Below are 13,634 nucleotides of genomic sequence, written 5' to 3' on the forward strand. Positions count from 1 at the left end.
GCCACACTGACAATAATAGCCTCAAACAATTTCACTTATTTAATAAACTTAAATATTAAAAAAGCCTATTCAAATATAGCCTACTGTTTGCTCTGAATAGATCAAGTTTGCTCTGATAAGATAGGCCTTAGTATAGGCTAATCGAATTAAACTGATGTTCAAGCTCAAAGTAGAAGAATTTATATTTACATGAAAAATGTTTTTATTTGTAAGTGCTAAGTACTTGTTGATGGTTACATACAGTATATTGAAGATCACTTATACATTTCACTCACGTTACATGGCTACACAGTTTTCGAGAAAGTTAGAAAAGCTGTAACACGATGTTATGAAATCAAGTACGACCATGCTAGAGATTCCAATACTAGTGTTCGAGTGGCAACGGGTCACATACAATCCTTTGGCTTAAGCTCAGTCCCTAATAACTCAAAGCTCCTTTTACTCACAATCATTTATACATGTTCAGTCAGCTTATGAAAAAAATCTTCTTTTTTTCTCCTTTTTTAAACACATTACTAGACAGAAACACAAATATTGTCATTATACTCAAAAGGAAATCACAATCATTTCTGAGCAGAGAGACAAGAACTACAGAAACATAAGCACTGTTACAAGTTAAAAAAAAAAAAAAAAAAGTTTGAGCAGTCGCCCCACTGGTATGCTTGCACACTTCAAGTATGCTTTTTCTATAAGATGCCTCATGAATAGAGGATACTCAGTAACATGTCTAAAGCTGTAAGTAGACCTGCATTTAAAGACTGGTAGGAGGAAGAAACTATAGGGGCGGCAGAGATGATCCATGATGAGCTGAGAGAAAGAGAGAGCGTAAAGTCATGCTTAACATTTTCACATGAGAGAAAAAACAAACATAGAGAGCAGAAATTAAGTTTGCACAGTTCACAGCTGATATAACACAGATACTATGCAAATTCTACCACTGTCTGTGAAAGTTGTTATAACACATCTATTTACAGACATTTTGACAATAACCCAGTTACTGCAGAACAGATGTGCTTATTTTATTCTGTCCTGGTTGGTTTGTCCAAGTGGCTTCAAATTTGCCACAAATAATCCCTTCTCAAAATTCAACAGGTACAAGGTGTCAAACATACCTATATGTGGTCCAATAAGTGAAACAGCAAAAACTGTTGAAGGGACAAACTGCTGAGTCAGTACTAAGTGAGTCAGTACTAAGTATCATATTTAACAATACTTGGTGATGGAATACATTTAAGCACTTCCTTAAGCAACATGAACAATTTACAGGCATTTTTGGATGAATGTCTTTTGCCTTTAGACTAGTATCAATGATCAGGTGAGGACACCTCTTCATACATGTATTGTACATTCGTGCAAAGATATCCATTGGTTTTGGGGATAGCATCATAGCACTGGATAGGTTACATGAAATAAACGCATCTTCACTTGTATCACAATGAAAGGACACTGATGTCATTGTTCACAGGTAAAAAATAAGTCAACAATATATGATGAATACGATAAAATACATAAGTGCTTTCTGTGTTCATGGCACTTGAAGATTCCTGTGCCCATATGTTCAACCTTCAGAATTTGGATAAGAGGCCAAGAAGTACTGCACATGTCACAGGAGATTAGATAGTATGGCTGTCACACTGACAGCACAGTATGAGAAATGATTTTCTGCAATTCCAACAAAGTCTTACAGTTTGTGCTTAAGATATTTCCTTTGTGAAGAAACAACCAAAAAGGAGGAGGCAGGCATAAAAGTTGGCCTGTTAGAAGTGCATAAGACAAGAATATCGTATAATGAGGCAGTGTGTGAATACATGGCCGATGTAACACTGTAATTCTAACTATCAAGGAAGTAAAGGTGCTACGTAAGTTTATGGGTTCATTTATTCGAAGACCAGTGTATGCAGCCGTTACTGTATGCAGGGGGCCACAGGGTAGCCCCCACCTTCCGCAGTGTGCTGGACAGTGTGCTCCTGGAGTGCGCACAGGTCTCCGAAGCGCTCACCACACCACACGCATTTGAACTGGGCCTCTCTGGAGTGGACGCTGCCGTGCTTGGCCAGGTGCTCACGCTGCTTGAAGCCCTTGTCGCAGGTCGGGCATTTGAAGGGCTTCTCGCCTGTGTGGACCCGCCTGTGACGCTGCATCTCCGAGGAGTACTTGAAGCGCTTCTCGCAGTCGGAGCACTTGAGCGGCTTTTCGCGGGCCGGGTCGCAGTGGTGCTGCACGAACTCCGAGGACGACACGAAGCGGCGATCGCAGAGCGAGCACTTGAGCGGCTTCTCCGTGCAGTGCGCGTTGTTCTGGTGGCGCTGCAGCGTCGAGGACTTCTTGTAGCCTTTGCCGCACACGTCGCACTTGTAGGGCTTCTCAGACGACGAGGCAGCCGCGCCACACTTGTGCTTCAGCAACTCGCCCGACTGGCTGAAGCCCTTCTGACAGGCGGCGCACTTGAACAGGCTCTCGATGCCGTGCACGTGCTGGTGGTAGAGCAGGTGGGACGGCTGCAGGAAGCCCTTGTCGCAGAGGTTGCACTTGAACGGCCGGTCGGCGGGGTTCTTGTGCGTGCGGCGGTGACGGACCAGGGCGTACTGCTGCTTGAAGCTCATCTGACACTCCTCACACTGAAACGGCCGGTCCTCCGAGTGGGTGCGCTCGTGCTGGCGCAGATCAGACTGGCGCTTGAAGCCCTTGTCACACGAGCTGCAGCGGAACGGGCGGTCCCCGGCAGGCTGGCATTGGTGGTGCAGCAGCTCGGACGACTCCTTGAAGTGCATCTCGCACAGGTTGCACTTGAACAGGTGCTCACCGGAGTGGGAATACATGTGACGCACCAGGTGGGAGCGGTGCTTGAAGGTCTTCTCGCACACGGCACACTTGTAGGGCCGCTCGGAGCTGTGCGTGCGCTGGTGGTGCTGCAGGTGGGAGGCCTGGCTGAAGCTCTTGTCGCAAATGGTGCACTTGAAGGGCTTCTCGCCCGTGTGCACGCGCTCATGGCGTGAAAGTTCAGACAGGTGACGGAAGCTCTTGTGGCACACGGAGCATTTGTAAGGTCGGTGAGGAGTGGAGCCGTCATATGTGGAGGTGGACGATCCTTCACCGGTGTTGGCGGAGGACGAGGAACCGGGGTTCCCTGAGGAGCCTGGGCGGTACGTCTTCTCACAGATGGAGCACTTCATGGGGTTGCTCCCGGTGTGTTCCGTGTGGTGCTGCGCCAGCGAGGTGAGCAGCGAGAACCCCATCTTGCACACGCCACACACAAACGGCTTCTGCTCCACCTGAACACACTGGTGCTCCAGGAGATCGGTAGCCTGCTGGAAGATCTTCATGCACTGGGTGCACTGGAAGGAGCGATCCTGATTCACCATGCACTGGTGCTCGTGCGGGTTGGCCAGGTGCGAGATGTCGTGCCCGCAGGCGCCACACTTGTGGCTGCCCTCGCTGCCCACCTGCAGGGAGGGCTGCTGGGCTGGCACCGGGTGTGGCTGGGAGTGTTGGCTGTGCGGAGGCGGTGCCAGGGTAGGGTCTGGCTGCAGGACTATCCCGTAGACGGCGCTCCCCAGCGGGTTCTCTGCCCCGTGGGGGAGAGTGTGCACCACTGGGGGAGGCACTACAGCGTGCTGCTGCCAGGCCTCCGACATCCTGCCGCTGCGCACGTATGGATTCAGTTTTGAAGATGAGAGAGGTGGACCGTGGATCATGAAAGTTGTCCCTGATGGGGGAGAGTGAGGACCAGGCCACCAGCAGAGCAACCTAAAGTGTGACTGTCCAAGTGCACTGTGGTGTCAAAGCCACCTGTTTTATTTTTGGTACACCAACACCATGTGTAATTAATGTTAGGAACAAGATGTTCCACTAGTGCAGGTTGTGTCCTTCTTTACAGGCAAAACCCCTGTGAGGAAAAGGAAAGGTATAGGCTACTAAAACATGATGTCTAATGTATAGCAAAATGTCTTGTTTATTTTAAAAAATAAAGTGTACAATTAATTAATATTCAACCTGGCAATGGGGTGCTAAATGCACCCGTTTGTATTACAGAAATTGCACATGACCATAAAACCAAGTTTCACTACAGACTGTGTGTCCAAATTTGCATGAATAATTAAATCACTGGACTAATTAACGGCAATTTTTTTATTTTTAAGCGGCATGGCAACAATTTGGCAGCTGTTCTTGCCAAACAGTCGAACTAGCCTACCTGGTTCTAAAAGCGGCAACCCTTCATGCTCAGTGGCATATTTTCATCTTAAGACAAACAATAGTGTCACCTTTTCGCCATGCATTCGCTCGAATACGTTTCACGAAGAAACAAATCATAACGTTGGTGTGCTAATGTTAACCAATGTCGAGACAAACCTAGGGTGCTGGCATAACCGCTAAATTTCATTCAAATACAAGACGCTTGTCTGTTTTTGATGTTATTATGTGACCAGGTTACTGAAGCTTGACCAATTAGCCTACAAGTATTAAGATTGGTTTCTCGAAAGCAAACTGATGAGGCGAACTATGGACACAACTGCACTGTATAGCCAAAAAAACAGCCATATACGTCATTTTTTTCATTCGCTGCACAGCAAGCTAGATACATTGTTTCGTCAGTTGCAGGAATGTCTAGGTGGATTCAATAAATAGTTATTGTTACGATTGCCTACCTCTATCTCGCCGTTCGATGAACCATGGTAATTCGGTGAAATAGGATGTAAGTGGACAAACACTATTTCTCCGAGGGCTTGCGGCCCTGATGGTGATTCGAATCCGCGGACCTGCCCCCGAACACGGCCACCCTGTATTCAGAATCTCAAAAAAAATAATGCATTGCATTTTAGATACATATCTTCATATCGCAACGTTATATCGCCATGCATTTCTATTGAAATGGCTGTCCACAAATTACTGTACCTTCAAAGACGGGAATACTAAGGAGAATATTGTGCAAGTTTGCAGACGACGAGACGAGAGTCCATTGTGAATGCACTCACCGGAAACAGAACAGTGCCAGTTAACATTCTTGAGATATTAAAATTACAGAACTACAATAGATCACTCGTAAAGATGAAGTAATAAAACAGGATTTTTGTGACATACAGTATTCTGTCATATTAAATGCATCCGTTAGTCATGTCTGTTTCCAATACGTCCCATTTAGGCTACTCCGGTTTTTGTGCAAAAATGATGGATGGAATTAGGGATACGTCTCGTTATTATCAACCACTGTCTTACAGTAGGTAGCCTAATTATCCCAAATAATTATCCTAGATTTGTTCCCCAAATGCACTTGGCTGATATGCAGGTTGTTTTGCCGCCAAATTCCATTGCATTGGGAACCAGGAGAGAGAACACTAGGCTAGGCTATTGTTATATCAGTTAAGATAACTAATATTAATATATCCTACAGGGCCGACACAACTGTTGGCTATTGATGTGTTAAAACCGTTAAGTAGGTTATCTTACAGACTGGATGCATTAAAGTGTCAGCACAGGTCATATGTGACAAATGAGAGACACATTAACTTCAAACATATTTATTAATTTTCCACATAACTTGGAAACAACCTCATAAATCATTGAGTAAGAAAAGGCATGCTTTGGCATGCAATGATTTCACAACATGATGATGTCACTGGGTGAGTAGTATAAAATATACAGTAGCAGTTTTATCATTCAGTAACTCAGATAATTTCAGTCAGGTTCCACTGAGAAACGTAAGCTGGCATTTTTACACTGTTGTCCCTATTGTCGCCTATGTTGCTGGATAGAGAGACAGGCAGAAATTCACACAGAGTAACACCAGAAGAAAACAGGCTTAACAAACATGCTGTAAAAATCTCCTCAGGCTCATCAGATTTAATAAGCCATCTCTAAAGTAAACAGCTTTTTCTAGTTTTATCAGTTCAAATATGTATTGGGATAGAGACAGATCGTTCCATGCCCCAGCCTATGACCTCAGAATGCCACCTAAACAAAGCCTGCTTGCTGGGATGATTTTTCAAGTAAAAAAGGCACTCAGCATTTTCAAAGATGTCTTGCAAACTGTTAAAAGATGCTAACTGTTGAGTAATATATAATATATTTTTTTAAAGCAGTGGTCATAAGATAACAGTCTCAAACTTTACAGAGCGTGAGCCAGAATACTCCACCAGCAATGTTCCGATGTGTGTGTGTGAGAGATGTAGGATGGTGAGGTGGTGAGGTGTGTTTTCAGGGAGACTGGGTATCCAGTGCAAGGATGTGGGGAGGGTGTGTTGGGGCAGGAAGATATAGTGTCCACGGTGCACCAGTGTTAGCTTTGAAGTGAGTACAACAAAATGTTTTGATGAGCTTGTGCTGACACATCATAATATCGATGATGACCCGGGGATTGTGTTGGGTGTGAACATAATGGATGTGCACTCACCCAAATACAACATACATCTATACATTTTTTTCCCCTTAGCAATGCAGAGTATGACGATGAAGCCCTTTCAGATACAGTAGATCATACTTCTTACACTTAATAAAATTGGTGGTGTTGTTTTGCATGTGGTGTGTGGAGATATGGGGAAGCTATGGGTTCATGTAGTCTTGGCCTGGCTAAACAAAATCCTGTGCTATTTGCCCATGACCAGCTTACATGCGCTACAACGTCTTTGTACAGGGGACCATCTCACTACCCTATTCTATCTTGCTGCTCAGCAGGCCTGAATCTCCTCTCAAAATATATTATGAATTTAAATAAATAAATACAAATAAATAAAACATCTCATTAAGAGAGTTAAAAGTTCAAATGAATAAGGTATAGGTCTCATATTTTAAAAACTAAATGTCCGTAGTTATCGCAAAGCTTAAACAATACCTTACATGGGCCTTTATATTGAGCTGAGAGGAAAACAAAGTTAGAATACTAAAACTAATGGAACGGTGACAGAAATACTTAAATACATCGGTGAGGATGTAGCACTTAGCCAATATGAATTTTGTCCAAAAAGTGGACTTAAACTAAAATAATGTGCAATTTATGATGGCAATGCTTATATCATTAATGCAGGCCATACATGATGTTAAATGAAGAAATGGATGAATAAAATGGCGACCCCGATGTTGAGTAAAATCACCATGACCACTAGAATGGAGCTGGAACCCTGCAAACAGAAAAGAGAGCATTTCGTCATTTACTCATGAAGTTCAAACCAACAGTTAGCAGAAATTAAGTTGTTCATAAATGAACTGTATTTACGCCTATTAGTAGTATTGCAAGTTGACACATTATAGGTCGCTATAACGGGACTATGCATAAACAATTTGGACACATATAGGGTTTTATACAGGACTATGGATAACAATAATACGGATAAAATGTCATATACTGAGTGAAAGGACTTTGTTCTTATACTTACTGAGTTTGATTTGATCAGGTTTAGATGCTCCCCCTCGTGTTCCAGTGTGATGGGGGATGATGTGAGGGGCGGGGAGAGGGTGACGTCCCTGTGCAGCGGCCACTCCTCCAGGTCCACCCCTACATTCAGGCTGTCCAGCATTTGTACCGAGTCCATGGACCCTTCTCTGGCCGAGAGACCCCAGTCTTTGCTTTCATGGTTCCTCAGCCTCAGTCTCTGTGAGTTGTGCCCTTTGGGACCCGCACACTCGTTGCCTGAGCCCAAGTGTTGCTGGGGGAAGGACTCTGGGGGCTGGAGCCTCATCTCCACCCTGTAGTCATCCACCCTCTCCTCGTCTTGCTCCAGCAGGTGGGAGCGGGAGGGGCTCCACTGGGGGGCGGTGTTCTCGGCGGCCCAGCCCACGGGGGAGCACTTCCTATCCGGCTCGATGGGCTTGAAGTCAGACAAGGCGGGTTTGCCCACGACGTGATTGGACGTCGGCTGGCTCGGTTTGTGATTGGAGTAGACGTGGTCATGGGGTTTGCGATAGGAGGAGGGTGCATGCTGCTCTCGAGGGTTGTAATTGGAAGGGATGTGATCTTTTGGCTTGTGTTGTGTGGATATGTACTCCTTTGGCTTGTGATTGGAAGAAGCGTGCTCGTGGTTCTTGTGATTGGGCAGACTGTGCCCCAGAGCCTTGTGATTGGAATAGATGTGCACCTGTGGTTTGGAAGAGTCACGCTCACAGGACTTGTGGTTGGAAGAGGAGTTTTCCCACTCCTGATGGTTAGGCGCCGAGTACTGTCTGGAGCGGTGGTTCGACGGTGCATGCTTCCAGGGCTTCTGGTTGGAGGGCTTGTGTTCCCACAACTTCTCGGAGGGGGAGTGCTCGATGGGCTTGTGATTGAAGGAGACGTTCTCCCGTGACTTGTGATTGGCGTTGGTCTGCTCGTGGCCGTTCATGTGACCCAGCTCTGCCTCCTCCAGCAGGGATGGCGTGGTCGAGCGACTGCTCTCCCCCTTGCTCCCCCTCCGGGTGGGATACATGTCGGCCGACCAGCCGTTCCCTCCGCCGCCCCTCAGGTGGTCCACGCCCCCCCTCCCTTCCACCAGGACCTGGATCTCGGCCCCTCCCTGCTCGTCCACGGCGCCCTGGCGCATGAAGCAGGCGTTGCGGGCGCGGTGCGACGGCGGGCTGCAGGGCGGCGACGACGGGCTGCTCAGCACGGGGCTCCGCTCCGGCGTCAGGACGGGAGGCGTGGTGTCCGGCGTGCAGAGCTCCGGGCTGTCCGTGCCGGTCGACATCACCTCTATGTCCTTCTCCTTCCTCTCCTGCCGCTTGCACTCCAGCCCTGCGCACAGAGGCGAATGAGAAGGAGGGATGTTAGGTCAGAAAGCTACAATACAGCTTATGGAGGACAATGGAGACTTATGAGCCAATTAAGCATTACTCTGACACCCATGGGCTGACGTTATTGAAAGGAAGGAGCTACTCAGTCCCTCAAACCAGAGCTTTGTACACATGATATTACTGACATTCTGTGGATGCATTTAATCAATTTGTAAATCATACATTCAATTACAACTATGTACATGACATGCATTAACATTGCCCCTTTGTAACTTGCCAAATTTCTGCCTTTCTGTGATACACATAAAAATGAACTGACCATTCCCATAGTGATTAAAGGAGGGGGAGAGTTCTTTGGCAATGACCCTGGCTAGACGGCATTCCTCCAGGGCTCTCTGTGCAACACCCTCGGCAGCCTCTGCTTTTCCTCTGGCATGGCTCATTCTGAAAAGACAAAACAATCAACAAATGTTTCAGTGCTATGTACAGAATCTCAAAATCAAGTGAGGAGTTATTATTGTTCTTGTGTGTGTGTGTGTGTGTGTGTTTGTGTGTGTGTGTACAGAAGCAACAATGTGAATCATGTATCATGACACACTGTATATAGTTTGTGAGGCCTATACCTGGACAGTGCTATTTCAGCCTTCTGCTTGGCGATGTCTGCAGCCTTCTCTGCGGCCTCCACAGCACGGTCCACCTTCTCCCGGATCTTGCTGGCGCGCAGTGGGATGAGGTTCTTCCTCTTGCCACTTACCAGTGCGTTCTGCTTGTACTTCCCCTCCTCCTTCGTGCCGTCGGGGAAGGTGGTGCAGCCATAGCCATGACGTTTGTTGGCCAGCCACTCCCCTTCGTACCGCAGGCCGTCGGTGCGCCGGCAGACCCCCCAGCCCGTCCGCCAGTCGTTCCTCCACTCGCCGGCATAGATCTCCGTCACCGTGGCGTCCACGCTGTTGCCCAGCTCGACCTCGCCCAGGCTGACGTTGGAGTTGATGTCGGAGGCGGCCGAGCTGACGGTGCTCATGCCGGCCTCGCTGCAGAAGGAGCTCTGCTTGCTCAGCTGGCTGGCCAGGGAGCTCTTGGACTCCGAGCGGCGCAGCTTCAGGCCGCTCAGGATGGACTGACGGAAGCGGCCCTTCCTTTTCCGCTGCCGCTCGGCGTCGCCGTGAGCGGACAGCACGAAGCCGCCGCGCCCAACGGGGCTCCCCGCAGACCTGCCCACCCCACCAGCGCTGCCGTCCTCCTGCGACGGCCCCTCGCTGTGCTCCGAGCGCAGGGAGTTTATGGAGGTGCGCAGAGGGGAGAGAATGACAGCCGCCATGCCGTAAGGCACACTTTGTCGAACTCCGTATCCGTGTCGCATCCCCCCCAGCCACTGGCCTTGGTACGTTCCTAGGAAGGAAAATAGTTTTCAAGAGGGAAAATAAACTGTAGTTAAACAGAAAAAAAATTCTCAAAAGCATACCAGATTCAACAAACATTCAGTTATTGGAGACTGTAGTTGCAGACGTTTCAGCCATTGGTTGTGTTATTAAACTGAAGGTTTTGGATTTTGGGACATTGTATAGCCGTTTTATGGTTGCAAGTTGTTACTCAATTCCAGGGGTATTACTCAATTTCGATCATTTTGTCCCTAGTAAAAGATTTGGACCCAAATTGGTCTAAAAATAGGGACCGGGTTGAAAAATTCTTAAGTTTCCAAAGTCTGTGGCCATAGAAAGTTTTTTTTTTTATTATTTTGTTTTTACTAAGAATGAAATATAACACATACATTTTTAATTTAGGCTAGACATGAATATAATAAACTCGTTAAATTATCTGCCATTTATTGCGTTCTAATTGACTGTTTTCTACGTATTTTAGCAGCATTCCACACACGCAAATGAATGAACACGCACACGCTGTAGCCACTATTGAACAGTTCCGGCATCTAATTATCAAATTGACCCATGAACTGTCCTAGGTCCTGAAATTGAGGGAGGCACGTGGAATCACCATGGGAAGCGCCGATGTGTTGTAGACCTACTAATCGATCAGCGCAGTGATGAATAGGACATCCGAAATAAATAATCGAAATGAGTGCAAGTCTCCCAATTAGGCAAACATATGGGCCGTGGAGTAGAATGTTTTTTGTGGCGTTTTTAAAACACATATTCGCCGTGCGCAAAATCAGTGTTTTGTAGTTAGTATCAGGCGTTTCCTCCAAAATCGAGTTGCGTTTAAGGGGGTTATGAATCAGCACGGCAAAGAAACGAGGACTTATTTCCGATATCCCACGGCCGGTGCTTCTCTTCATCGGCTAATGTAAAAAACCCTCCTCTCCGACAATAATTATCAAACAACCATGGCAGCACTTAAGTCAGCAAAAGACACATATTGCCACACGACCAATCAGAGCTCAGAACAGCATTCTCTGGTGACACGATGACCTGCCTGCTGTCTCTAGGTTTCCATGGCAATTTACTGTACAGAGGCGTCTTCAGACCAATGCAGAGAAGCCGAGTAAGCTGATATGGTGGAAGGGTAAGATCCATTTTAGTCCAAGTTGGACAGGCATCTTATCACAGTCTCCCTGCATGCAGCACCGTTAGTCATTATATAAGGCCATACATGTAGAAAGCCTATTGCTGCCAAAAGGTATACCTATAGTAGGCTTATTCATGAACAGACTGCAGTCTTATATAATGGCAAAAAGCAGTTCCAGATGTGTGTAATTCCTGTTGTCACTTTGCCTACAGTGACCCCAACAGTGAACTACAGTGATGCTTGCCTCACATCGATACAGACATTGACATGGCCTAAGGTTATGGGGTCTTTTCAGCGCTAAGCTTGCTCCACCTATGTGTCTCCCCACTCTGCAGCAATACAAGATCATATAGATGCTACTAAAAGACAGAGATTGAATTAAAGGCATCCCCATCAATTCAGTTTAGTCTGAATGAGGAGAAATGAGCAGAAAAGGTGTTTACTAAGGGGTTCATACTCACCTCCATCAGAGTATGTCTCAGTGCCATATCCATCTTGTAAACCATTGCTCCAGGTCCCCTCATACTTAGCTCCGCTGCTTGTGCTCTCCAGCTGCCCGTAGCGGCCTTTAAATCCTTGTGTCCACTCGCCCCTGTACTCCCACCGGCCTTTGCTCTCCACGCCGATGCCGTGGCGCTTGCCTTGTGCCCATGTGCCTTGGTAACTGTTCCCGCTGGGCCAGGTGTACACCCCCAGGACCTCGAAGCCATGGCTCCAGGCCCCGGCATACTCCCCTTGGCCCTGGGGCCCCGTGCAGACCCCCCGCCCGTGGGCCTTACCCTGTTCCCACCCTCCACAGTACGACCCCCCATCATCAAAGTCAAACCTGCCTCCAGTGGACATGCATGAAACAGGTTTTGGCAAATCCTCAGAATGTCAAGGAAAACAGGTACTAATCAATAAAAGGTAGGTGTGGGGATAATGTGGTCGAGGTGAGATTAATTTTTTGCTCCTTTTCGGGGAAAGGCGTAGCTTTAAAAAAAAAAAAACAAAAAAAAAAAAAACAATAAAAAATACAAAAAGAAAAAAAATATGAAATTAGGAAAGAACTGACTCAGATAAATCTGATGTAGAAAACTTCTCAGAGCATGTTCATTATTGCCGTCTCCTCCTGGCTCCCTGAAAGAGAGGTAGGGCCTACTGTAACAGCGCTGCTGCTTCCGTCATTGGGCCCCTCCACCCGTGGGCACGCTGATCGTGAGCTTCTCGATCCCTCTCCACTCCACAGTCCCTCGGCTCCGCTCCGCTCGGCTCCGCTCTCCCTTGCTCTCGTTCTCTTTCGCTCTCTCTCTCTCTCACTTGCACGCGTTGTGGAGATCTGTAGGCAAACAAGGCCTGTTTTTTTCCACAGCCTGAGATCCACACAGCAGCACTGATATGCTCAATCAGACATTACATCGCCCCCCTCGGCGTGCCGCACCGGCACACAAAAATGGAGAGATACAGGGGAAAGAATTGCACCGCACCAGGCGTTTAAAAAAAATATATATATTAATAGAGGTATATTTGTTATGAATATGTAGCATGCAGTGAAAAATAGGATCGGAGGCCAGCTCTGTGTACAAACCTTTACATCCAGGTCTGGAGCAGTGTTCCTTCCCTTGCTTTGCTTTTTTTCTGCCTTCCGCTCTCCTTCCTCTCCAAGCTCCTGCTGCGATATGGAGCTGAAGCCTTTTCCCTTAGAAGATGCTGTGCCGGAGTCACAAATATCACCAATATTCCTCTCTTCAGCCTTTTGTATCTTCCCCTATAGGGTTTTGTATATCCCAATCTTTGTATTTAACCCATATCCATCCTAGCCATATGATGCTCAGTGTCTAGATTCTGCTCAACACAGGACTGTTCCACCCCAGCCAATACCCCTCCCCCACACATGCTGCCTCTTAAAGAGATAGAAACTGAACCACTGGAAGCACAGTTTGTATTTGAGCTCCACTGCGTCCCTGTGGGTATATGCTGCTTTTCCTAATTACGTAGCCTAATTTCTTCTCCTTCCTCTCTGGTTTAAAAAGAAAAAGAGATTGCAAAAATATGAGGGCAGGTATCAGGATTCTTTTGTTTATTTGATGCATTAAATCAGTCATTAAGCCCACTTTGGGGATGCATTGCTTTTGTGGATTGTTTTTGTATGTACTGTAGAATATTGCAATTTGTTTATTGCTTTTCCTTTGTATTTGGAACACATCAAGAGAAAATAGCCTTGCAGTGTTTTCCATAAATCAGTATATTTAGGTTCTGTATTCGTTTTTGATATTTACCCAGATATCATACTTTGTGATATCATTTTACTTAAGGAATTTCTTTTTTATTATTATTATTTCATCTTATTTTAAAAATGGCTCTTTTCACATGGGTATTGAATGAAATTGTGACCTTTTCCTACTCTTCGTTTCTATAGTCTGACATGTACAACA

General features: G+C 46.5%; 2 protein-coding genes across 5 annotated transcripts; both read right to left on the reverse strand.

Moving 5' to 3' along the window:
- Positions 1 to 214: 214 nt before the first annotated feature.
- Positions 215 to 5,088, reverse strand: LOC121681584 (zinc finger protein 319). Of its 4 annotated transcripts, none has more exons than XR_006022193.1 (3): positions 4,894 to 5,087; positions 4,647 to 4,791; positions 215 to 807 (listed from the first exon to the last, which is right to left on the reverse strand). XR_006022193.1 is itself a non-coding variant. In XM_042061392.1 (3 exons), exon 3 carries the CDS (start codon positions 3,693 to 3,695, stop codon positions 1,905 to 1,907), a length of 1,791 nt encoding a protein of 596 aa, XP_041917326.1. In that variant the 5' UTR covers positions 3,696 to 3,886; positions 4,647 to 4,791; positions 4,894 to 5,088; the 3' UTR covers positions 1,034 to 1,904. The 4 variants fall into 4 exon arrangements, 3 of the variants coding, with proteins under 3 accessions (XP_041917326.1, XP_041917327.1, XP_041917328.1); XM_042061392.1 differs by lacking the exon at positions 215 to 807 and adding an exon at positions 1,034 to 3,886 and having other exon boundaries at positions 4,894 to 5,088; XM_042061393.1 differs by lacking the exons at positions 215 to 807; positions 4,894 to 5,087 and adding an exon at positions 1,034 to 3,886 and having other exon boundaries at positions 4,647 to 4,848.
- A 412-nt stretch (positions 5,089 to 5,500) lies between these two features.
- jph3a (junctophilin 3a) lies at positions 5,501 to 13,081 on the reverse strand. Its single transcript, XM_042062452.1, has 6 exons — positions 12,788 to 13,081; positions 11,682 to 12,538; positions 9,321 to 10,086; positions 9,017 to 9,141; positions 7,368 to 8,698; positions 5,501 to 7,112 (listed from the first exon to the last, which is right to left on the reverse strand). The coding sequence occupies exons 2-6, from the start codon at positions 12,061 to 12,063 to the stop codon at positions 7,032 to 7,034; spliced, it is 2,685 nt and encodes an 894-aa protein (XP_041918386.1). The 5' UTR covers positions 12,064 to 12,538; positions 12,788 to 13,081; the 3' UTR covers positions 5,501 to 7,031.
- Positions 13,082 to 13,634: the final 553 nt, after the last annotated feature.

This window comes from Alosa sapidissima, chromosome 14, assembly GCF_018492685.1.
Source record: "Alosa sapidissima isolate fAloSap1 chromosome 14, fAloSap1.pri, whole genome shotgun sequence".
Lineage (NCBI taxonomy): Eukaryota > Metazoa > Chordata > Actinopteri > Clupeiformes > Clupeidae > Alosa > Alosa sapidissima.

Coding starts and splice junctions, on each gene's coding strand:
- LOC121681584 (XM_042061392.1), bottom strand. CDS start 3,695: ATGATCCACGGTCCACCTCTCTCATCTTCAAAACTGAATCCATACGTG.
- jph3a (XM_042062452.1), bottom strand. CDS start 12,063: ATGTCCACTGGAGGCAGGTTTGACTTTGATGATGGGGGGTCGTACTGT. Junction 9,142..9,320: donor GCTGAAATAGCACTGTCCAG/GTATAGGCCTCA, acceptor TTGTCTTTTCAG/AATGAGCCATGCCAGAGGAA. Junction 8,699..9,016: donor CTTTAATCACTATGGGAATG/GTCAGTTCATTT, acceptor CTCTGTGCGCAG/GGCTGGAGTGCAAGCGGCAG.